At 40.2% G+C, this 22535-nt stretch overlaps 1 protein-coding gene across 3 annotated transcripts; it reads left to right on the top strand.

Annotated features, from left to right (window-relative positions):
- The first annotated feature begins 1077 nt into the window (after nt 1-1077).
- On the top strand, nt 1078-18595 carry CHAF1B (chromatin assembly factor 1 subunit B). Of its 3 annotated transcripts, XM_061359134.1 has the most exons (14): nt 1078-1164; nt 1963-2093; nt 5176-5308; nt 5425-5542; nt 7044-7147; nt 8733-8829; nt 10533-10617; nt 11625-11718; nt 12348-12417; nt 12504-12595; nt 14040-14202; nt 15295-15717; nt 17038-17123; nt 18450-18595. In XM_061359134.1, exons 2-14 carry the CDS (start codon nt 1968-1970, stop codon nt 18569-18571), a joined length of 1713 nt encoding a protein of 570 aa, XP_061215118.1. In that variant the 5' UTR covers nt 1078-1164; nt 1963-1967; the 3' UTR covers nt 18572-18595. The 3 variants fall into 3 exon arrangements, with proteins under 3 accessions (XP_061215118.1, XP_061215119.1, XP_061215120.1); XM_061359135.1 differs by lacking the exons at nt 1078-1164; nt 17038-17123; nt 18450-18595 and adding an exon at nt 15936-16464 and having other exon boundaries at nt 1841-2093; XM_061359136.1 differs by lacking the exons at nt 1078-1164; nt 18450-18595 and having other exon boundaries at nt 1842-2093; nt 17010-17123.
- Nucleotides 18596-22535: the final 3940 nt, after the last annotated feature.

The raw sequence follows: 22535 nt of genomic DNA on the forward strand, positions 1-22535 counted from the left end.
TGTGTCCTGCTCTGCAAGTGAGATTTCAAGTCAAGCACTGATATAAGGAAAGCAAGTGCCTGGAAAACATAGGGTTAAGATACTTTTAACTTAGGTCTAAGATAGAGAACAATGTTTGTGTTGTAAGTCTGTGGTGTGATAACAGAATTTAGTAGTCTTACTAACAAGAGTGAATTATTTCTTTCCATCCTTCTAATGAGTGACCAGCCTTCTAATTATCAGTTAGTTTGGAGACTGTGACTCCTGAACATCTGCTAGCTTGGGATACTCCTTGCCTGCCCTACTCTGTTACTAAGGTCGCACTGTTCTAAATCTTTGCCAGCTATCAGAAACTTGCAGATACAGCTGTTTTGAGCTGATTTGTGATTACTGGGACATCCAACTGTGCCAAAGGTGAAAAGTGCATACTGAGGAAGACTGCTTACTTCGTCTGGAATACCCCTACCCGCATGAGGAAGACTACTTCATCTTGAAGACCCCTGCCCACGACCATCAGAGGGCAGTGCAGAAGAGCCAAAAGGGAGGAGACTTACGATAATGAGTACCTGAAGTAATTGTAATATCCTTGCTGAACTCTCGGGAACCTAATGAATATGCATGTTTGTGTGTAATAAAGATCTGCTTGCTTAACCCCTTGGTGTGCAAGTTAGGAGGAGCGATCCCCCTTGCACTCAGCACTGTAATAAACATACCTGCTTTATTACTCTCTCCGAGTTGCAGAGTTTGCTTCCATGCTTCAGCACTAGGCCTTGCACTGTCTTGGCTTTTAGCCTAGCTGTGTTGAGTGGCAATCCTCGCTGCCTGGGTTTCGAAGGGTGTAATTTCTTTATTATTACTTCACACTGAAAGGTGTGCATTTGAAAGGAACGGCGATTTTGGGGACTGGTTGCCCTTTAACCAGCCTAAATGTAAAAACATCTCGAATACAGCAATGCCGCCCCTGCAGCACACCGGGGTCCGAAACCGGGCCGGTGTGGGGAACACGACATAACCCTGCTGGCCGCGGTTGGGCCGGCTGAGGCACCGCTTTGTAGCCGCCTCCGCCAGGGGGCGCTGCCGCCCGTCTGGTGCTCCTCGCAGCCAGCGGCCAGGAGGCCGCGCGCAGGCGCGGGGCGGGAAAGTGGCGCCAGCGCGGAAGCCCGGTCAGGCAGCAGGGTGCAGCGGGTAGGACTGGGGGTGTGCGGGGTATCCTCCGTCCTCCCCGGCCGTTAGTAGCGGCTGGGGCAGGGGCAGGGGCAGGAAGGGAGCGGGCAGAGAGCTGGGAGTTAGCTTCGGTGCTCGCGGCGCTGGGTCTCGTGTGGCGCTGGGTCTCGTGTGGCGCTGGGTCTCGTGTGGCGCTGGGTCTCGTGTGGCGCATCCTCCTCAGGCATCCGGTATCGCCAGCCCCGGCGGCAGTTTTCCTGCCCAGCTGCCCAGGGAGCGACTGCCAGGCCGCGGAGGTAGGGCTGTGGGCAGCGGCGGCCCTGCCTTCCCGTTGGCCCCCCCACCCGGCGCCTTCCCGCTGTCCCCCCCACCCGGCGCCTTCCCGCCTCTCCGTGATCCTGGCTGCTTGGTGCACCGCTGCTGGCACCGCCGCGGTACTACTCCGAGGGCAGGAGGATGCGCGCAGTGCCCGTCCCGCCTGGGGCTGCCCGGGGCAGGGCGGGCTCGCTCCGGGGCTGAAAGCGGAAAGCTGTGGTGTGTGCCCCCCGTGTGCTTTCATTGTAACTCTGTCCCGCGCTTCTGCCACAATGTTTGATTCCGCGGAGAGACGCGGTTTGTTACTCTCATGCAGTGCTTAGGCAGTAACTGTAGCTGTAATAGATTTTAGCACTTGGAATTATCTTACTTAAATCATCCTGTCAGTTTCCACTGTGAAATTGTCACGGGATCTCTGCGGCGCTTACCAAATCTGCATTAACTTTGATTGAGTTAGTCATAAAAAAACAAGGCTTTATTTGGCGTTTACTCTCTTTTCTTTAGCAAACATGAAGGTCATTACTTGTGAAATAGTGTGGCATAATAAGGAGCCTGTTTACAGCTTGGACTTCCAGCACGGAGCTGATGGGAAGATCAATCGACTGGCCTCAGCAGGTGTGGACACAGCCGTTCGGGTAAGTTTTAAACCTGTTTGGTTTGGTTTCATAGTTTGTGCAGAGCGTGAAATGACTGGTAACCAAGACATTAGACTGTTGACCGGTGCATGACACTGGCTGTGAATGGTTTAAGGAGAGTGAGATTGTACAGCTAAATAGGAGATTCCTGTTATCCTTGCATACTGTCCTTGAGTTTTGCTTCTGTCTGTTGCATTGTTATTCTTAGAAAACTGCCTTAGTTGATTGTTGGATGATAACTCTCAGTAGAAACTGCTAATTTAGGTCAAAATCTTATAGGGTAGTGAGAAACAACTAGGTTTAATCTTTCTTTGGTCATCAAATTTGAATTCTGTCTGCCATTTTAGAAGTCGCTCAGCAGTATGAAGTCTTTCTATAGCCCTTTTCACTCAGCTTCAGATGCGCCTCTGCTGAGTGAATTTGTGTTGGTGCTAGCAAACTTTGCAATCAGTTGTTCATGCTTTTGAGAATCACTTATGAAAATGCTGAATAGCACAAGCTTTAAAATATGCCGCTGTAGCATTCACTTTTGCAAAATCAGGCAGTTGTTTACTATCTTCTAAATTCTTAATGCAAGGACTGTTCCCATCATCCAGTGATCTGTTGGTTTCTCTAAAAGCCCTGATTGGTAAGCTTTGGGAAATTGAGTGCAATGCATAAACCATGTTCTTTATATCTGGATGTTGGTTAGCTCCTTTAATAAAGTTAATGGCCAAGCAAGGCATGATTTCCTTGCAGAGAAATACATTGAATTTATTTGTCTATTTAGTTAACAGCTTCTCTGTATGGAAGGTAGACATAGTGGTCACAAATATGCCAATATTTGTTAAAGTATTTATTAACAAATTATTACGAATGATAACTGCTATGATACGTGTATGACTACAATTCCTCTTTTGGAGATGGTAAAGAGGATAAATGTGATTAAAAATCAGGGGGTTATTCCAGTAGACGCAGCCAAAATTTTTCCTTCCCTCACTGGCAGATTGACTTCTTACCTGGTGCTGTATGCATTTCAGGGATTTTGGCTATATAGTTTACTGAGTATATATTCATGCTTATACGTATACATATTTTAGGGCCTGAAAAATTTCAGTCATCTTTGACATGAAAGATTCTGCTGCTGTATCTTCTTTTGGAGGACCATTGCATGAAGAGGGAAAACTGGCAAAAGTTACGGAGGTTTTAATTAATGCTGTTTCATTGTTTGGTATATTCCTACCATGGCCTAATTGCTATCTTGTTTTCTGTCTTGGTTTGTTTTACTCAGCTGAGACTGCACCCAAGACTAGATTATTTGAAACACCTAATGGGATTTAGTTATCTGTGCCTTAGTCCCAAAATACAGAGGCATAACAATGTTGCTGTCATGGCTGAACCAGTGCCCAAGTAGAGCAGTAGGAGTGGCATTATTATGCACTGCAAAATTGAGAACAAGTGGGATCAGGAATTCTTAAGCCAGAATTGCTGGAAAAGTGTCTGTATATGAAACTGTCATAATGCTGTCATTATGATCAGTGGCAAACTGGAATTATAATTCTTGCTCAAATCTGTTTGAAACCAGTAAATCCATTGGCCTTTGTGATATACTGCAAAGCTCAGATTTCTGAAGGGAGCTAATGTGTTTTTCTCCTGTAGTAATCAGGGTTTCTTTTTTCAGACTGTTACAGTTTGTGGTTGACAGATCTGTTAATAATACAGTGATTTAATAGCATGGAATTACAATATATTTATAGGCTTGTCAGATACCTTTGAAGCTAGAGATTGTTGATGAATGAAGACAGAGTGGTATTATGTGTTTGGTTGTCTGTTGCTGTGTTTTGGGTTGTTGGGTGGTGTTTCTTTTTTTTTCAATTTATTGAAAATACTCAGTAATATATTTCATCACACTAAAAAAACCTGCAATATAATTACAGCTTGTGGTGATTGACCCTGGCTGGCCACCAGGTGTCCACCGAGCTGCTCTGTCACTCCCCTTCCTCAACAGGACTGGGGGAGTGGTACAATGGGTCGAGTTAAGGATAGGGGGATCACTTACTAATTACTACTATGGGTGAAACAGACTCAGCTTAGGAAAATTAATTCAATTTATTGCGAATTCTCATCAGAGTAGGGTAGTGAGAAATAAGAACAAAACTAAAAATGCCTTCCCCTCATCTCTCCCCTTCTTCCAGGTTCAACTTCACTCCTGACTCTGCCTCCTCTCTCTGAGCAACACGGGGGGATGGGGAATGGGGCTGTGGTCAATTCATCACATGTCTCTCCTTCTCCTTCATCCTCACGGGTGTACTTCTCACACTCTTCCCCTGCTCCAGCATGGGGTCCCTCCCATGGACACAGTCCTTCCCACATGCTGCTGTTCTTCATTAACTGCTCCAGTGTGGGTCCTTTCCACAGGGAGCAGTCCTTCAGGAACAGGCTGCTCCAGCGTGGGTCCCCCATGGGGTCCCAGGTCCTACCAGCAAACCTGCTCCAGTGTGGGCTTCTCTTCATGGGCCACAGTTTCTCCCGGTAGCCTGTTACAGCATGGGCTGTCCTCATGCTACAGCTTCCTTCAGGTCACATCTACCTGCTCTGGCATGGGGTCGTCCACAAGCTGCAGTGTGGGTATCTGCTCCTCCAGGGACTTTCATATGCTGCAGCGGGACAACTTCTGTTACCAGCAGGGGCATCTCAGCTCCATCACCTGGAGCACCTCCTCCCCTCCTTCTCTGACCTTGGTGTTTACAGAGCTATTTCTCTCACATTTTTCTTGCTCTTTTCTCATAGCTGTTGTGCAGTGTTTTTCACCTTTCCTTAAATGTGTTATCACAGAGGTTCCATCTCTGTGGAACAAAGGTAGTGTCTTTGAGCTGTCTAGAACTCACCCCTGAAGCCTCTCCCAGATATCAAAACCTTGTCATATACACCTAGTACACAGCTGTAGCTCATAGAGGGAAAATTTATGTTACAACTGCAGCTTTAGCTATGAAAGTTTCAGATAAGTTCAGAAAGACTGCCCAAGGAATAAATTGTGGATTAATGTGGTGCATATATATTACATCTTGTTCCTGAAAACTGTTTGTAATGCTTCTTTAACTAGATATGGAAAGTGGAAAAGGGACCAGATGGAAAAGCAATTGTGGAATTCTTATCCAACCTTGCCCGCCATACAAAAGCAGTAAATGTTGTGCGCTTCTCTCCAAGTGGTGAGATCCTAGCATCTGGAGGAGATGGTGAGAGCTGCTTTTTGTGTGTCTTACGTGAGAGAATTGTAATGTTGAACTAAATGTAATGCATTAATGAAATGGTGACTGGGAAAGAAAGAAGCTCCTTATGATTTCTTCTACAGATGCTGTTATTTTATTGTGGAAGCTGAATGATAGCAAAGAATTGGAACCATTGGTTTTTCAGGAAGAAGATGAAGCTCAGCTCAACAAAGAGAACTGGGCAGTTGTTAAAACTTTAAGGTAGCTTAATATTTTATTAGTTTTTCTATTCAGTGTTTTTGATTCTCCAGTGTTTTTTATCATCTGGTACAGACTTCTCTTCAGTGGATGTAGAACTTAAGTGCCCTCTAAAATTTTCTTGCTGTAATACTCATCCTTTTATTGTATTTAACTTTTATTGTTTTGATAGAGCACCAACCTCTGTCTTCTGTTAAGGCAGAGTTGGCATTTGTGTGACATAACTGATGTGCTTTGAAATTGGTTCCTGAGGGTTACAGTCACTGAAAGCTTAGCACAGAGATATATAAAATAAGCGTGGAGTTTTATTTAGCTTTATAGTGGAAATTTTGATCATTATTAAAGCAAAAAGTGTCAGATGAAATGATTAATGACATTTTGCCAGATGGTAGCTGTGAGGGTTGACTAGTCTTTTTCAACTAATGCACATTAGTAGTTAAATCTACTGCATTATACAGCTTTTGTTGCAAGTGTACGATGATAGAATATACACACTGTGCCTAAGACTAATTATTAGCTGATAATGGTAATACATCAAACCACCACTGGCAGTTGAATTACGAGAGTGTTCTGTTCTCACTCTCAGCTGAAGTCTGAAAGAAATTAGTGGTTCTGGACTCAGAAATGCATTTTGAATGAGCAGTATGTACGACACTGCCTTGCTTTCTGTGTAGTACCTGGTTAAGAGGTTTGCTCTGTACCTGTCTATACTGATAAAATCATTACAGATTTATAAGTAACTCTGCTATCCACAACTGATATTTTGATAGCAACTGCTGAGGTTTACGTGAGAGTAATTTTGAAAGTGCTAGTGGGATTACTTGAAGCACCAGTGTGATCCTTTAGGAACATTAGAGTTAATCTCTTAAAGCAAACAAACCTAGTCCCCCTTCTCTAAACTTAGTGTTCCAGATATTTATTACTGAAGTTACCACACTGCATGATAAGTCTTCAGACAACAAGAAATAGAAATTGTTTTGATGGAGCCCTTCTGGCTGCTTCTGAATATGTTGCAACGTTTGTTCAACTGCATCTAAATTAATCTTAACTTTCCATGTTTCACATGACTCCACTGAGTATGAATGTTTGTTTACTGCTTTTATGAAACCCATAAAAATGCAGGAAATTTTCTTGAGTAGTAGCACTTCCTAATTGCTTGGGTGTAGTATTTTATCTTCTGTTTGTACAAATCCTAGCAATGTTTGTTTCTGGATCTGTAGGTATAAATTCATAAATGACTTCAAATATGGGGGTTTCATTATCTTTGAAAAAGACCTGTTTAAAAGGCAGGCTTGTTTTAAATAGTAGGATGTGCTTTTTTAAAATGTTCTTCTACCTTCTGCATGTGGAAGCATTTTTTAAAAGCTGAAAGTCATGCTGTTCATTTACTTCAGTGATGCTTTGTTTGCCTCTGATTGCTTTTAACCTAAAAATGCATAAAACTCATGTTTTGTAGCTGTTAATTTTTTGGTTAAAAATTGGTTTCTTCTCTTCTGCCTTCAAGAGGCCACTTAGAAGACGTGTATGATATCTGTTGGACATCAGATGGAAATTACATGGCATCTGCTTCTGTAGATAACACAGCTATAATGTGGGATGTCAATAAAGGTAAATGCTATGTTTTATCACTTCTGTGTCTTCAGTCCTGGTGGAAGTTCCTGATGGTATTTACCAAAAGAGTTGAAAGTGTCTTTTTTTGTGATTGTTAGGTTTCTAGGATTGTGAGGCAGATAGCCTAGCATATAGATATATCCTCAGGCCAGCAAAACTTACAGTTTCCCTCTAAAATAAACTCCTACGCAATACAATAACATGAACTCCTATACAAGCAACTTGTATATTACTTACTCCACCTCAAGCCCCTACAAAGAAACAAAACTTGACTGGTATCAGGTAACTACCTACCTATGTAAAAAATGGGAAGCGAGTATAGCATGAAGTCTTTGTTTTACACAATATGACTTATTTTTTTAGGCTACATTAGGCAAAACACTTCTGTTCATTCTCATCCTAGTGGAGTGAGATTGCTTATATTTTCCACAAAGGCCAGTCTATAGAAGTTCTGGTAGTAACACCTAGGATAGGTTGCTTTACGATGGCTTGACGTTCTCTTATTAGCAGTGTTATTGTTACATTCACTTTTAACTTAATGTGGAAATACTTAACTTTCTCTAAAGTTAACCTTTTCTCTCACATTTCTAATATTTAATGTCTAATTAAGAAAAATAAAATAGAATCCAGGTTAATTTTTCAGTGCACACACACATGAAAATACAAATGTTCCACTGCTGAAATTCTGTGTTCTTGGTTTGGGTGTCTGATGTTGCTCCCATTTAAACAGGTACACATACTCCTTTTCAAATGTCTTTAATAAATACATGAATATGCATTTAAGAGAGTGTGTGCTTAGAGCATATGTGTAGTGGCATTGTGACCAAATGTCTCTTGCATCTCAGACTGCTTGTAACAACTTTAAAGGCACATATCTATTAGAATTATTACTAAAAAAAGCTCAATAGCCTCTTAAGCTGGTATGTTATTTATGTGTAAGGTCTTCCATTCTCACTGCTTTCTTTTAGCATGCAGTTAATGCCATAGAGGGCATTTTGTGCCTTCTAGGCAGAGACACAAATAGCAAGCTGGAAGTAAGCATCCATTACTGGAAAATGTAGGCTCTGTAATTGGAAATTGTACATACATGAAAGGAAGGAGATTCAGGGATAGCTTCCAGTAATACCCAAGCTAAAAGCTTGCATGGTTTTTAAAAAATGGCTGGAAGAAAATTAATAATAAAAATCCATAGGGCTATTCAGTACAAATAGAGTATCACTGGCTTAAGTCCTTGAGGTACAAACTGTTGGCAGCTTACAGGCTTTTCTAAATGACAGAGGTTTTGAAATACTTCTGTTTTGAAATATACTTACCTTGCATATTTAAGGCCTAAGCCAAGCTGCTTATCTGAGTAAGTTTGTAGGGAACAAGCCTTAAACTGGCATGTCACAATATACTGCAGTTGTGAAGATTCTAGAAATAAAGCAACTATTTCTGATATTCTTATCAGGTGCTATCAAGTTAAAAGTTTCATTAAAAAGTGTTTTCTCTACATGTTTTAATATTTTGTTTTCTTTCTTGATATGAAGAAATGTTTAAAAACACATTGATCTTAGAATCTGAAAACTGTTTGTAATTGCAGGACAGAAGGTTTCAATATTAAATGAACACAAGAGTTATGTCCAAGGGATAACATGGGATCCTCTAGGCCAGTACATTACAACTCTGAGTTGTGACAGGTGAGCTATTGGTCTATGTGTTTTGCCTTAATATTCTTTCTTACTTGAGGATGAAATAAAAGCAAATGTACAGGATAAATCTGACTTTTACTTTAGTTTTATTCAGATTATTCCTGAAGAAATTTGATGTGAAAGTAAATTGATAATTTAGTTCATCTTTTGCTTATAGTAAATGATTTCTGAAGTCTAAGTGGTGTCTCTAAGTATCAAATAAGATTGTGTAAACTTCTGTAGAAATTTTTCTTCACAAAATAAACTTCCATGAGTTTGATCATTACAGATACCAAATATTTCTTAAGAGGGTGCTGCATTCTCTGGTTGTTTATGAGCTAATAAGTTCATCCTTGTTTTACAGAAAGGTATAAACAGGTTATTAAACAAGTTAAAATTGTTTTCCACTGATATCTCTCTTTCACCCTCTCCCTCCCTTCATCCCCAGCAGTTTTCTAAGTGATGTCATTGGGAAAGCTAAACACACACATTATGAACTTGGCACTTATCAAAACTTTAAATAAGCTTAAACTGTTTAGAGCATGTGTGCTGCTCTGAAGGGGTTCACAGCTGGCTAATAAATGCACGTGATCTGGCACCCGTTGCAAAGAAAATTGCTGTAATAATGAAAAAGTAATATTGATTTAAGATTCGCAATAGGGTCAGAAAAATTATAAGTTAATGCCAACTAGGTCATTATGAGTCTTGGTCTTCCGATAATCTGTTGTGTGAGATTTCTGTGCTTTTATTAAAATGAACAGCAGTGAAACACAAATAATAGAATAATACACCAGTTTTTGTCCTGGAGCGAAGTTGCAAGCAAGGTCACTTGCTAACTTGCTGACTAATCTGAAGAGGGGAGATTTCCCACCTCTTGAGGTTTCAGATACTTTTCTGCAAGACTAGTGAATAGCTTCGGCTCAGTGGGGATCTAACAGGAGCCAGGCCAGTTGCCAAGTTTGAGTGCTCCTCAGCCCAGGCTGGGGAGACCTTTTCCCCCTTTTGCCAGACCAGCGTATCTTGTGACATTCAGAAACTGGTAGTTCCACAACTGCCTCAAGCTGCATGCCACAGCCTTACCTTCTATTTTTTATTCCTAACCCTATACAGTATTCTGTCTGGATCAGCACGTTAAGTTGGCAGAAAGCTGTCCGGTTTCTGTGTTAGGTTGGTTTTCTGCCAAGCCAGCATAATTTAGTGAAGGTCAGAGCTGACAGAAAAGAGAGGGTGGTGAGACAAGCAGTTGCATTCACTTAGACTACCTGCTGTCTTAGTGAGATGGAGTCAGGGAGTTCCAATGTTCTGTACAGAGATGTACTCCAGTTTACATTCATTCCAAAGGAAACCAAAGCGTAGAGATGTAGCTAAATTGTCTTTGAAGTGAGTTTCCACTCTGCAGAAACATACTGGCTACTACAACAGAGGTAGGAATGGGGTGGCAATTCACTGTCTGCTAATTTCCTCATTCCTCTCTGAATGCATAAGCTGCTACTTCACAAACCTTATTGAGTCAAATAATTGCTAGCAATGCCTTGATTATTTAGCCATCAAAGCGTGTCCCTCTGGTAGTGTCTCATGAACAGAATCATAATTAATGTGTGATTATCATTTATATTTGACGGTTCTGACTGAGAAGTGAGATCCTGCAGTGTTGTGTGAAATTTGGGGAGAAAGGAAGATGTTCCTCACTAACTGTACTCTCTATCGTGTAGGGTCCTGCGGGTATACAACACGCAGACCAAGCGTGTAGCATTCAATATTACCAAGATTGTATCTGGATCAGGAGCTGAAGGAGAGGTACATTGTTCTACTAATGGTTCTGGGGAACGTGTTGGGTGCTGTTTTATATAGTTGTTCTTTTCTGTGAAACCAAAGGCACAAATGTTTTCCATTCAGGTAATCTGTATATCAGACATTTTTGTCTCTTATCTCATCTTTGCATGTTATAGATAGAGACTGATGCAGGTTTCCTGGAACATTACAGAAATGACTAAGAAAGTGCACTGCCTGCTGCTATTGATCTCTTGCAAGTTCAGTGGTTTAAAATAGTAACAAAATGTATTTGTAAATATTAAAAATAGCATGGAAAAATAGTATGCATAGTGAATTCTTATGGGGCAAACTTAAAATATGTCTTGCAGAAGCTTTAAGTTTATTAATGGTTATGATATAGCAAGAGTATTTTAAAGTCAGCAGCCTGAAGTTTTTAAAAAGGTAGTCTGATTTTTTTAGGAAAAATATGAACTGTGGAAAACTTAACAAAATTTTATCTTACTCAAGGAGGTAAAACAAAGAGCTGTTTTGTCCAAAACAGTTTTAAGTAACAGTAAAAAACACCACCAAGCTGGCTATAACTTTTTTAATTCCTTCTATTCCTTTTCTCTTTTTTGTAAAAAACATTTGTAACAGTGTTATAGAGACTAAAGAACAGGCCTGAGAGAGAGCATTTTGATGTAAGATCTCTTTAAACCTCTAATACTTAAAATTAAATGTTAAAGAGCAGGCTTTTACATTGACTGTTAAAAAATGTTGTTTTCCAGGTCACTACTATTTTTTAATCACTGCTCTAATGTGACTGCTTGTGGGTGTTTTGATTAGTAGCTGAAAAGGGATCAAGAACTATTTTTCTTAGCTGTGAAGAATTTATAGCACAGCAGAAAGTGAGTTTGAAGGAGCCAGTGTTTTTTTTAAAACATTTATTTTAGAAGTTCCGTCGAGTTACTGTACAACTGGATGGCTTCTCTCACTTGAATTCCAGCTGAAACATTCATGGCGTTTTACACAATCTATTTTCAATGTTACAGGCTAGGAGCTATCGGATGTTCCACGATGACAGCATGAAGTCATTTTTCCGCAGGCTCAGTTTTACTCCTGATGGCTCCTATTTACTCACTCCAGGTATGTGAGAACGTACACTATAACTTACATTGTGTCCATTATGCTCTTAGTTTGAACATGTGTCAGGATTGGTTTCAAACTGCTAGGGAATGCTTATTTATCTTAATTAAGCCATTCCTCAGTCTTCTTATTGAAGAAAATAGAGACTTTACAATATTCTTCTGTTAGCAGTTCAGAATGTCAGCTTTCTGCTGTGATAAAAATAATATTTATGGCATTTTTCTGTACTGAAACATGTAAATTGCAATAATACAGCTCTGTTAAAATAGAAATGAAGAATAATGAGTAGTTCTTTTTGACTGGTCTCTCTTTGTTTGTATCCTTTCTTAAGAACACTCTGCAGTTATAGTAAAAATAACATTGCAAGGAGGGGATCAGTTTGCCCATATAAGCATTGCTTTTATAGATGTCTGACAACATCAAAAAGAAGCTTTGACGGGGAGCTCTGTAAGGAAAACAAAACCAGCACTAAATAAACATTTGGGATATTTTTAAGTTGTGTTCAGGTTGCACAGCTCTTGCCCAACTGACAAGCCTAATTCCTGAGAAGTAGAATGTTTATGGACATAAAGTGTGTACCCAGTACCCTTTTGAGTAGATGAGTAATGTTTTAACCTTTATTTTTGCAGCTGGCTGTGTTGAATCAGGAGAAAATGTAACAAACACCACATATGTTTTCTCCAGAAACAATCTTAAAAGGTAGAGATTAATAAGATGAAAATATATTTTTATATAAGAAATAAAATTGCAATGTTGATTTTTAAAATACTGATTCTTTATAAAAGGCCTGTGGGTCACCTGCCATGTCCTGGAAAAGCAACTCTTGCTGTTCGCTGCTGCCCAGTCTACTTTGAGTTGAGACAAGCATTTAATAAAGGTACTGTAAATCCTTTAGGGAGTATGATTTTGCAGCAAATATGTGAAGAGGCCAGTGTGGCTGCTTACTGTTTTATGTCCTAGCCTTTTAACACTCCATTAAGATAGTGTTTACCACATCTTAGAAGCTTTTTCTTGACTCTGAGATGCTGAATTCACCTTAAGTACCTTGTGAGTAGCTTTTGATATAGTGGATAAATGTTCTTACTTAGCCTCTTAGGCTACACTAACACTGCTTAATATTAAACTTTTACTGTTTAGTGTAAGTAAAGGTAAATAACTTGGCTTAGCACTAAAGGAGTGACCCACTGAAATATTTTCTGTTAGTCTCAACTACCCACATCACAGAAGCACCAGAGAGTTGGTACAGTTTGCAACAACCATCGGTGTTTATTGAAAAAAGCCAAACTCAAAGCAATGTTGGTATTATTGGCCAGAACAGGAGTTCTGAGGATGGGAAAGGATTGTATGAAGTTGCATGGAAACTTACCTGAAAATTGAAATCCAGCCTTACTGTGAGACCAGTGTGTCCAGGAGTGTTTATATTTTAAGAGGACTGGTCTTTGATCAAAAGGCAGAGCTTTGCATCTTTCATTACAGGATCATTTTCCGGTATTCCTTAAAGGATTTAGAGATGACCAGTTGTTGTGTTCTCTATTTTCATCATAATCTTTAGATTCGTTGTAATGGTGTGTTGCAAAGAAAGGAGGTGCGTGTCTGATGCAGGCCTCTGTGACACATCTAAATGGAATGCTTAGTTTCTGCAACGTATACTCAGAAAAGTGAAAACCTTTGGTAGTCTAGAAATCTAGAGTTGTGACGACCTTATGTTATATTAATTTTAATGGCTTTAGTGCATAGCTTCCATAATCATCAGGAGCCCTATATACTGGAAATTTCTGAAAGCAGGTAGCTGGCATGCAGCTTCTGCTGGAAGCTGGAATAATCTGGCCTTAAAAAGAAGTAATTTTGCAATGAAAAGACTAGTTAGGAGCTGAACCCAAGGTAACACAAATAGTGCTAAATCCATTGTTTTGACTGAGTTGTACAGAATATAACGCAGTGGTATAAATTTATTGTGACCTTGATTTACACTATATTCTGAGGTGTGTTTGTTTGGACTCTAGTCTTAAAGTTGTTATGAATATGCTGAAAAATTCCACCTGGAATATATATGACAAACTTCACAAAACAAAGCAATAAGAATCCATGTGGACAAAGCTGCTGATTTCTCTCTCTTCAGCTAAGACAATAGAGGGAAAACTTCAGACAAGAGAAATGTTAGTACTTGACGTTAAACTTTACTTTTTATAGAAGTGCTCTCTTCTGAGCTATTATCTCGATACTGATTAATGTAATCTTTAGGTTCATGGCTAAGCTACTGCAGTTGCTACCTTTCAATGAATGCAAAAAATTCTTAGTGTGTTAATTCCTTTGCATTCTAGATGGAATTGGTCAGAAATCGTCTCCAGCTCTGTTTGATCTGCCCTATCGACTGGTGTTTGCTGTTGCTTCAGAAGATTCTGTGCTTTTTTATGATACTGAGCAGTCCTTCCCCTTTGGTTATGTTTCTAACATACATTATCACACCCTGAGTGACATTTCATGGTAGGCAATTATGTTCCTAAGATCTGTTGTGATGCGGGAAATGTCCTTTTTATGTGTTGAAGTTCTGCACAGCATCTTGCGTCTTGTATTTTTATTTCATTTATGATGCATGTGTGGTCACTGTCATTGCAGTGTGTGAAGAGCAAGCCGCTTCTTTTTTTCCCTGTAAACCAGGGAATTGTGGTTCTTTATCTGCTGAGAACCAAGGTGCAAATCCTGAGGACAAGCAGATGGAAATTTTTATGAAAGCTATTGCTCTAGGTGTCCATGGAAAGTAATCATTGTTCAGGCAGAGGTTTTGGAAGTCATCTCTCTGAGTTTAGGTGTCTGTATCCTGGCCAAATTCTGCTTTATCAGGACAGTTCTGCTCAGTGGTTATTCATTTAATGGATGAAATAATTCATCTGACTTGATGTGGTGGATCAGAACTGAAGCTGAAAATTGAACCAGTCTTACAATCGGGACACACCCCTCTGCTGGACAAGGCTTCTTTTCTCATGCCTTTCTAGCCAATATAACTAAGCTGAGGGCCACACTGAGGCCTCTCTTTCAGAGTTCTAATTGATGCTCAGCACTGCCAAAATCATGGTGTGTCAGGAAAAGGGCAGTGGAAGAGAACAGAAAATCAAGTGGTTGTAATCAGTGATAGGTAGACATTGCTTGGTGAAATAAGCATAAAGAGCCCATTCAGGTGAGCACCATGGTGATCTGAACATTGCCTCTCCTTAGTGCTAGGAGCAGAGCCAAAGAGCTTGAATTGCTCTGCTGGTCTGAAGAGGAGAGTTCAGCAATATTTCGGAAACCGTGACTAAATATTTGTGTATCTGTGCGTACAGGTGCTGGCAGCAGCATGTTACAGGTGATCACAGATGACACCAGAGGGATTAGATCACAGGCAAAAGCCAGAATTGAAGATCTTTGTTCAGTTGGATTGGATGTCTTTCATTTGACTGCAGTTTTATTAAAATGTATGCATGTATTTGGGGATGGGAGGAGGAAAAGACAGGTACAGCATGTGTTACAGGTACAGGGATGAGGACTGAAGGAAATTTCTGACCTTGACTCTTAATGGGAAAAAAAAATCCCAAATAGGTCCAGCGATGGAGCCTTTCTTGCTATCTCTTCCATGGATGGATACTGTTCATTTGTTACCTTTGAGAAGGATGAACTTGGAATACCACTGAAGGAGAAGCCACAGATCAATGTCAGGACTTCTGGTGTAACAGAGAAGAAAGTGAAGAAGAGCCAGCCACACAAAGTCATTTCCCCAGGTTCTAGGCTGACAGAAGCATCTCCTCCTAGCAGGGTCACTGATCCCAGCACTGTCACTCTCCAACCTAGAACACCCACAGCTGCTGGTAAGGACTTGCCTTCCACACCTGTTGTTGTAAAAAACATTCCAGTCTCATCCTCTGATGAGAGGAAAATCAGCCAGTCAGCCAGCCAGGGTGCTAAAGCAAACCAGCCCAGGAGAATTACTCTCAACACTTTACAAGCATGGAGCAGGACACCAAGGTGAGATTTATGTTGCCGTTTCCAGTTATAAATACTGACAGGCTGAGACAGGCTGTGCTTGTGCTACATTTAAAGGTTGAGATGGTGTCTTGGTGGTAGCTTTCTTGACATGGTATTTTTTGTTCCAGTTGTATTGCAACTGGAAGGTCAAAATGTCTCCCGGATCCTAGTAGCGAAGTTAACCTGACCCTTATGTCTTGTCCATATGACAGTGACAGGTGTCTGTCTTCAGGTTCCATTTTCAGTATGAGGATGGTACCTGAAGTCTTCAGTTGATGAGAATCATTTAAAGACTCTTCTGACAGGAAATATTTTATGAAGAGTGCAAGTCTAGACAGTGCTTCAGTGTGCTCTGTCATGGGTGTGAGACTTCGTGCATTGATTGAGGTCACTTCCTAAGTCGAAGATCTAGGTTTTTAGAAATTTTCTGTAATCTATGTACTGATTGTCAAACAGCCTGCAATATAAGACCCTGAACTGGTGTGCATCAGTGAGGGGACAGACATGCAAAACAAGGCTATTTTAGTGCTGAAGGAGATTATTATAGCTTCTCATAGGAATGTTTTAATTAGTAGGTGGCTAGAGAGGAAGTGGTGAACAAGAAAGCAGAATAGTGGATTTGATCAACAGCTGCAAGGAAAATCTTGGAGATGATGGCTTTCTACACACCAGTGTTCGTCTGTACTGGAACTAACAAGTCAAAGGGCTGTAGGTAGATCTAAGCAACTTTTTCCTGGAGGGTGGGGTGACAAATGGAGCTAACCACTTTAAGAGAGAGAAACGTATTTAATCCTATCAACTGATTATGCCATGGGTGTCATCTTCTACTGGCATGTATGGTGTTACTTGCAAGGCTTTTTTTTTTTTTTTTTAATGGTTCAATCCTCTGCCACTTTTGTGCTTAATTTTTAAGTGCCATCCAAAAGAGATGTAGCAGAAGAAAATAAATTTATTATTGGACCTTGGTGGGCAAAAGAATTCCCTGCAATTTTATGAATCTAAAGTGGACAGGGCTAGGGAATAGTAGTGCAGACAGTCTTAATTTTAAAATACTTGATCAGGATACTGTGCTCTGAAGGTGAATATCAAGCGAAGCGCCATATAAACTATGCAAGAGTACTTTCTAATGGGAAAGATCACTAGTGGTATTCAGAGTACTTCTGAAAAATGTTCTATTTATCATATAGCAAGAAGAAAAAATGTACAATATATCTAAACTACATTAAAATTAAGCTGATTCTATATGAAGTAAACCTTTAAATAAATCATTTATGGAAATAATGCCTTTAAAGCAATTGAACTCTTACTACTCTTTTAAAGGAGAGTCAACTTGATTCCACTGAAGGCAGATACGCCAACCCCTGCAGATGCAGTTCCTATAGCTCCTTCCTCAGAACAAGAAGATGGTAAGTTCTGTTACTTGCATTTGTGGCTATTAATATGCAGCAGTCTTTTGCCAGTCATCCTTTTTATTATAGACTTAATAAGCCTGTAACACAAGCATAGTCAAGCACAAACCTAAAACTAGTTGCAGATTCTAAAGCTTCATCATTGCCCTGGAGTATTTGAAAGCTTTTGATAATATGGTGTGTTCTCACTGTGGTTGCTCTTGGGCAGCTGTGTGACAGTATGTCAGTTTTTGGGTAATTCCAGGCACACCTACAGATTGGGTGGAGAAGAGATTCAGAGCAGCCCTGCAGAGAAGGACTTGGGGCTGTTGGCAGATGAGAAACTGAACATGAGCCAGCTTCAGTGTACACTTGCAGCCCAGAAAGCCAACCATATCCTGGGCTGTATCAAAATGAGCGTGACCAGCAGGTCGAAGGAGGTGGTCCTGGCCCTCTGCTCTGCTCTGCTCTTGTGAGACCTCACTTGGAGTATTGTGTGCAGTTCTGGTGTCCTCAACATAAAGAGGACCTGGAGCTGTTGGAGCAAGTTCAGAGGAGGGCCATGAGGATGATCAGGGGTCTGGAACACATCCTGCATGAAGACAGGCTGAGAAAGTTGGGGCTGTTCAGCCTGGAGAAGAGAAGGCTGTGTGGAGACCTCATAGCAGCCTTCCAGTATCTGAAGGGGGCCTACAAGGATGCTGGGGAAGGACTTTTTATTAGAGACTGTAGTGACAGGACAAGAGGTAATGGGTTCAAACTTAAACTGAGGATGTTAGGTTAGGTATAAGGAAGAAGTTTTTTACTGTAAGGGTGGTGAGGCACTGGAATGGGTTGCGCAGGGAAGTTGTGAATGCTCCATCCCTGGCAGTGTTCAAGGGCAGGCTGGATGGAGTCTTGGGTGACATGGTTTAGCATGAGGTGTCCCTGCCCATGGCACGGGGTTTGGAACTAGATGATCTTAATGTCCTTTCCACCCTAACTATTCTATGATTCTGTGATTAGATGACATTGAAACTGAGAAGAGTAAATTCACTTGGTTGTAATGTTCTCCAGGTTCTACACGTGTGTTTTAAAGACTCTTAAGTTTTCAGCACACCATAGTTCAGTGTGCTGGACACTCAAACCGGGGTTGGGGTGGTGTGATTTTTGTGTTGGGTCTTTTGTTTGTTTGTTATTTTTTGGATTTTATTTTTGTGTGTGTTTTGGGGTTTTTTGTTGTTTTTTTTTCTTCTTTTGGTTGGATTTTTTTCTGGTGAGTGGTGGTGAATTGTTCAGCAGACCAATTTACTTTGTTAATCTGGATTTACTTAGCTTAATGATTTTGCTATCTTCCTGTTTCAGAGAGGCCTTTACCATCTGATGACAGCCTTCAAAAGCCCCCAGCATCGAAACGTCCTAGAACTGAGGATGTGGCTCTTTCTACATCTACTGAAGATCAAATTGTCTGTAATTCAAACAGATAAAGACTAAGCTTTTAGTAGACTCTTCACAGTCTGAAGGAGATGTGCATCTGAGAGTGCATTTCTTTTTGCAAATGTGAAATTCTCAATTCCTGATTAAAGTACCATCTGTGTATTTGACGTAGTGCTGTGAAGAAAGTGTCAGTAGAAGGCACAGGGTTCAGGAAGGTGGCTTTGCTGAGGAAAAATGAATTGGGAAGTCACTTTTAAGTTTTCCTACTTCTTGAATAAAGCATTCTTCAAGAAATGCCACTGCTTGAGGAAATTGAGGAAAATATGGCTATTGATTACTGTAACTGAAGAGTCTACATCAAAGTCCCAAGGTTGGTGTTTATAAATTGTCACATTTTCCAGTAGCCTGTCTGACAAAAGAATTGAGTTTCTAAGGACTTAAACACATTCCTAATGATTTGTTGTGGTTTAAGCCCACCCCCCCAAAAAAAAACATAAATCAGAACTTGTAACTGCAATTAGAAAACAAAGGGAAGAAACCCTCTGAAGACCTGTTATAAGCATTAAACAGTAGAAGAAAGTTCTGAATTGTTTAGTTTCTGTATTAAAAAGAAACAAAGCAAAGACATGAGATTTCCCTGAGGCAGCAGGATTTGAGCGCATACATTAGACGTTTCCCCCTTTCCTTTTTTTCCAAATCTTAACTTCTTCAGTCAATACAATACAAGTCCAGTTATGTTAGACTTCTAAAAGTTGATTTCTTTTTAGCATTTCATACTTGGACTAAGCATTTAAAAACTGAGCTAAGACCTGCAGATTGAAAACAGTGAGACCAACATATCTGAAAATCACTACACTGGATTTCCTGTGGTGTGCAGACAGCCTTCCCAAGTATTCTGAGCTCATCCACTAAATTTTCTGTAACATCATGGACTTGATTTTAAAAAGATAATTGTTAAAATGTGGATAGTCATTCTGGTTGATGCTAGCATGTGGAAGTTTTAAGCAGATTTTTTTCTCGTAATTTAGGCTATTATTTGAAGTTCCACAATGCACAGGAGGGAAAAGCTGGAATTCATTTTAAAGCTCGTTGACTTTCATTCTTCCCTGGGTATGTTTGGTTTTAAGGTGTGTAAGTTACTTATTTCACAGAGAGGAAACCCGTGTCAGGGTTTCAGGCAGATGAAATACATTGCCTACAATTAGATTTCAACAAGTTAATAAGCAGAAAGTTGTAAGACGTTAACTGTATCTTTGCCTTCAACCACTGAGAAGAGGATGGAGATTAAATAAACTTACCCAAACCTGGGTTTTCCTCTAGTGAGGAATGTAAAGGAAATTACCAAGCAAAGCCACATCTAAAACTGTTTTTTCACGAAAAAAAAATTTAGAGAGATACCTAAATTGAAGCTTGTAGAGATACCTGAAAATTGATAGCCAAAGCAAATAATTTGACTAATATGCATTGCTGCACTTGCTGTTTTATGTTTTGCCCAGATTGAGATTGCTATTTCCCCTTTCTGTATGCCAGTGACCCATTACTACAGTACTGCAGTGGGCTTTGTGCACTGCAAAGGATCCTTTGAAATGAAATTTACACTTCTGAATGCTAATTGCAAAGCTATCCTGATGTGTATTTTGAAATCTTGTTTAGATAAGGTTTTTGGGGGGGTTTTGGTTGGTTGGTTTGTTGTTTATTTTGGGGTTTTTTACACTATATTTCAATGTAAACTACTCTCTGCTCTTTCTGTTGAAAACAAGTAGGTTGGGTACATTATTATAGTGTTACTGGCATACCTGGTCTCTGTAGTCTTGAGTCTTCAGATGCAAATAATTGCCAGAGTATTCATCTTCATTTCATGCCGTAGCCATTCAGGTGATATCTATGTGTTGTTTCTTATGATTGCTCAGCTTATTTTCACTCTGCCTTGCAATGTAATTGGAGCTGTAAAGATAATGCGGCTTTCACTGCTGGAGACTACTTTCATATCTGATCTGTCAGAATGTGATACCTGATATTTCAACTTCCCTAATAGAAATTCCCTTTTTAGTACTAGTTGTCTCTTGCCACTATGATTTCCTATTTCTCTGTTCATTTTGTTACTTATTGGCTATTTGTCAAATATATATGGTACTAGGTTTTTAAACTTTTTCTATAACTGGATGCCATCTTTTGCATAATAAATTACTATCTTTAACACTGTGACAGTCAGAATTGTAGATTTGTTTTTTGTAATCTGTTTCAGTCTACAAAGGGCCATCCGCCCACATCATTCATATTTAAGACATTGAAAACTGTTCTCGCAGTGTTTCTAGAAAGTGGTTTCATGTTCTTTTTTTCTGTCATGCGCTAATTTCTGCTTCAAAACAGAACATGCCCAGTCTTATTTAAACTCTTTGCTTCATAAGGTAAAGTACAGCATAGACATCATTCTTTCAAGGGTGCTCTTCAGCTCAAGGTTTGACATAAATGTCATTTTTAATTGGCCATGTGAATTGTTTGTACTTCAAGTGGACCCTGAGTTCATATTCCAGCTGTGAATGCGGTATGTCACATTTTGCTCAGTGCTTTCTGCAAGGCTCTTAACCACTCTTGAGGACTGCTATGCTGCTTGTACTATCCTGATGAGATGGCATTATTGAAAAATGCCCTGTCTACGTCTTTCACCTTACAGCAGTACAAGCAGGGAGCTGAACTCACAGAATTAACTCATGTGAGAGGCAGCAAATTGCTGCCAAACTGGGAACCATGGAACTCGGGGGTGTCCAAGTGCTGCTCCTGTCAACACATTTGGTACCGTGTGTGTCAGTATCCCACACACCAGTCCCATGGGAAACCAGAAAAGGAGCAGTCACATAGTCATTTCTTCTGGCTGACAAAAGGGACTGCTTGAGCAGGGGGGTTGAACTAGATGACCTGCGGAGGTCCTGTCCAGCCTTCTATAATTCTGTGAATGCTGCCATTTCCAGTTTGGCATAGCTTGAATGAGCAAGTGATTTAATGTTTAAGATGGAGAAGTTACTGGTAATGGGAGTGCATGGAGATACATGGTCTTTGTGTATCACTTATTCCCATCTTCCTCAGAATCGTGGATTTCGCATATGTGCATGAAATGTAGTGAAAGATGGGTAGTAAACACATCCACTATGGCTACTGCATACATAGTCCACAAAGATATTTAAAGTATCAGACAATGCAGAAGGCTGTATGTCTCAAAGAGTTCATGTCAAGGGCAAGTGATCCTTTCCCTCTTTCAGAGTGGTTTTCTTGCATCTCTTGCATGTACTTCTCTGGCTTGATCACAGATCTCTTAAAAAAGTCATCTTTATGTCCCAGTTCTGCATACTTTTCTATTTAAGTATGTGTCTGTATGTATATGTAATCACTTTCCCATGTCAGAAAATGTTTGTTCATTACCTGAAACCATCTGGCTTTTTTCATGAGGCAAATGAAGGACTGACAAATGCCAGGCTGCAGGCACACAAAGCACGGGACTTCTGTGTAAAAACAAAGTGCAGCGCGACCACTGGAAGTCACTCCTCTAACAGGATTCCTCCTTCTGGGGCTCTGGGGGAAAAATGCTGGCAGTAAGGAGGAAAGAGAAAAGTCAGTTTTCTTTTAAGAAAAACAATCTGTAGGTGAATCTATGCAACAGATATACATTATCAGCAAATAAATTGTTTGTATTGTTCCTACAAGCTTCCTTCTAAGACAACAGGGCTTGCTTTCTGATGGATTGCACTTTATAATTAACTAAGGATGGTAAGTCCATGCGGTGATAGCGTTTCTCAGGAACTGTAAAATGATAACCTGGAATGCCACAGGCAGCCCCAGACTTTCCAAGAATGTCTTAAGCATCATTTCTGTTGAAAACCACTTTGAAGAGAGGGAGGGATCTGGAAGGCAGGTGGCGCATCTGGTTGGTGTACGCTCTGACCAACTTTTAACTGTCTTGCCATGAGTTGCCAAGTTGTGGTACACCCATTGGTACAGGTACACCAAGTATTTCAACAT

The sequence above is a fragment of the Neopsephotus bourkii genome, unplaced genomic scaffold (genome assembly GCF_033783945.1).
Source record: "Neopsephotus bourkii isolate Nb327-2 ecotype Australia unplaced genomic scaffold, CSIRO-AGI_Nbou_v1 NB_962, whole genome shotgun sequence".
Taxonomy (NCBI): domain Eukaryota; kingdom Metazoa; phylum Chordata; class Aves; order Psittaciformes; family Psittacidae; genus Neopsephotus; species Neopsephotus bourkii.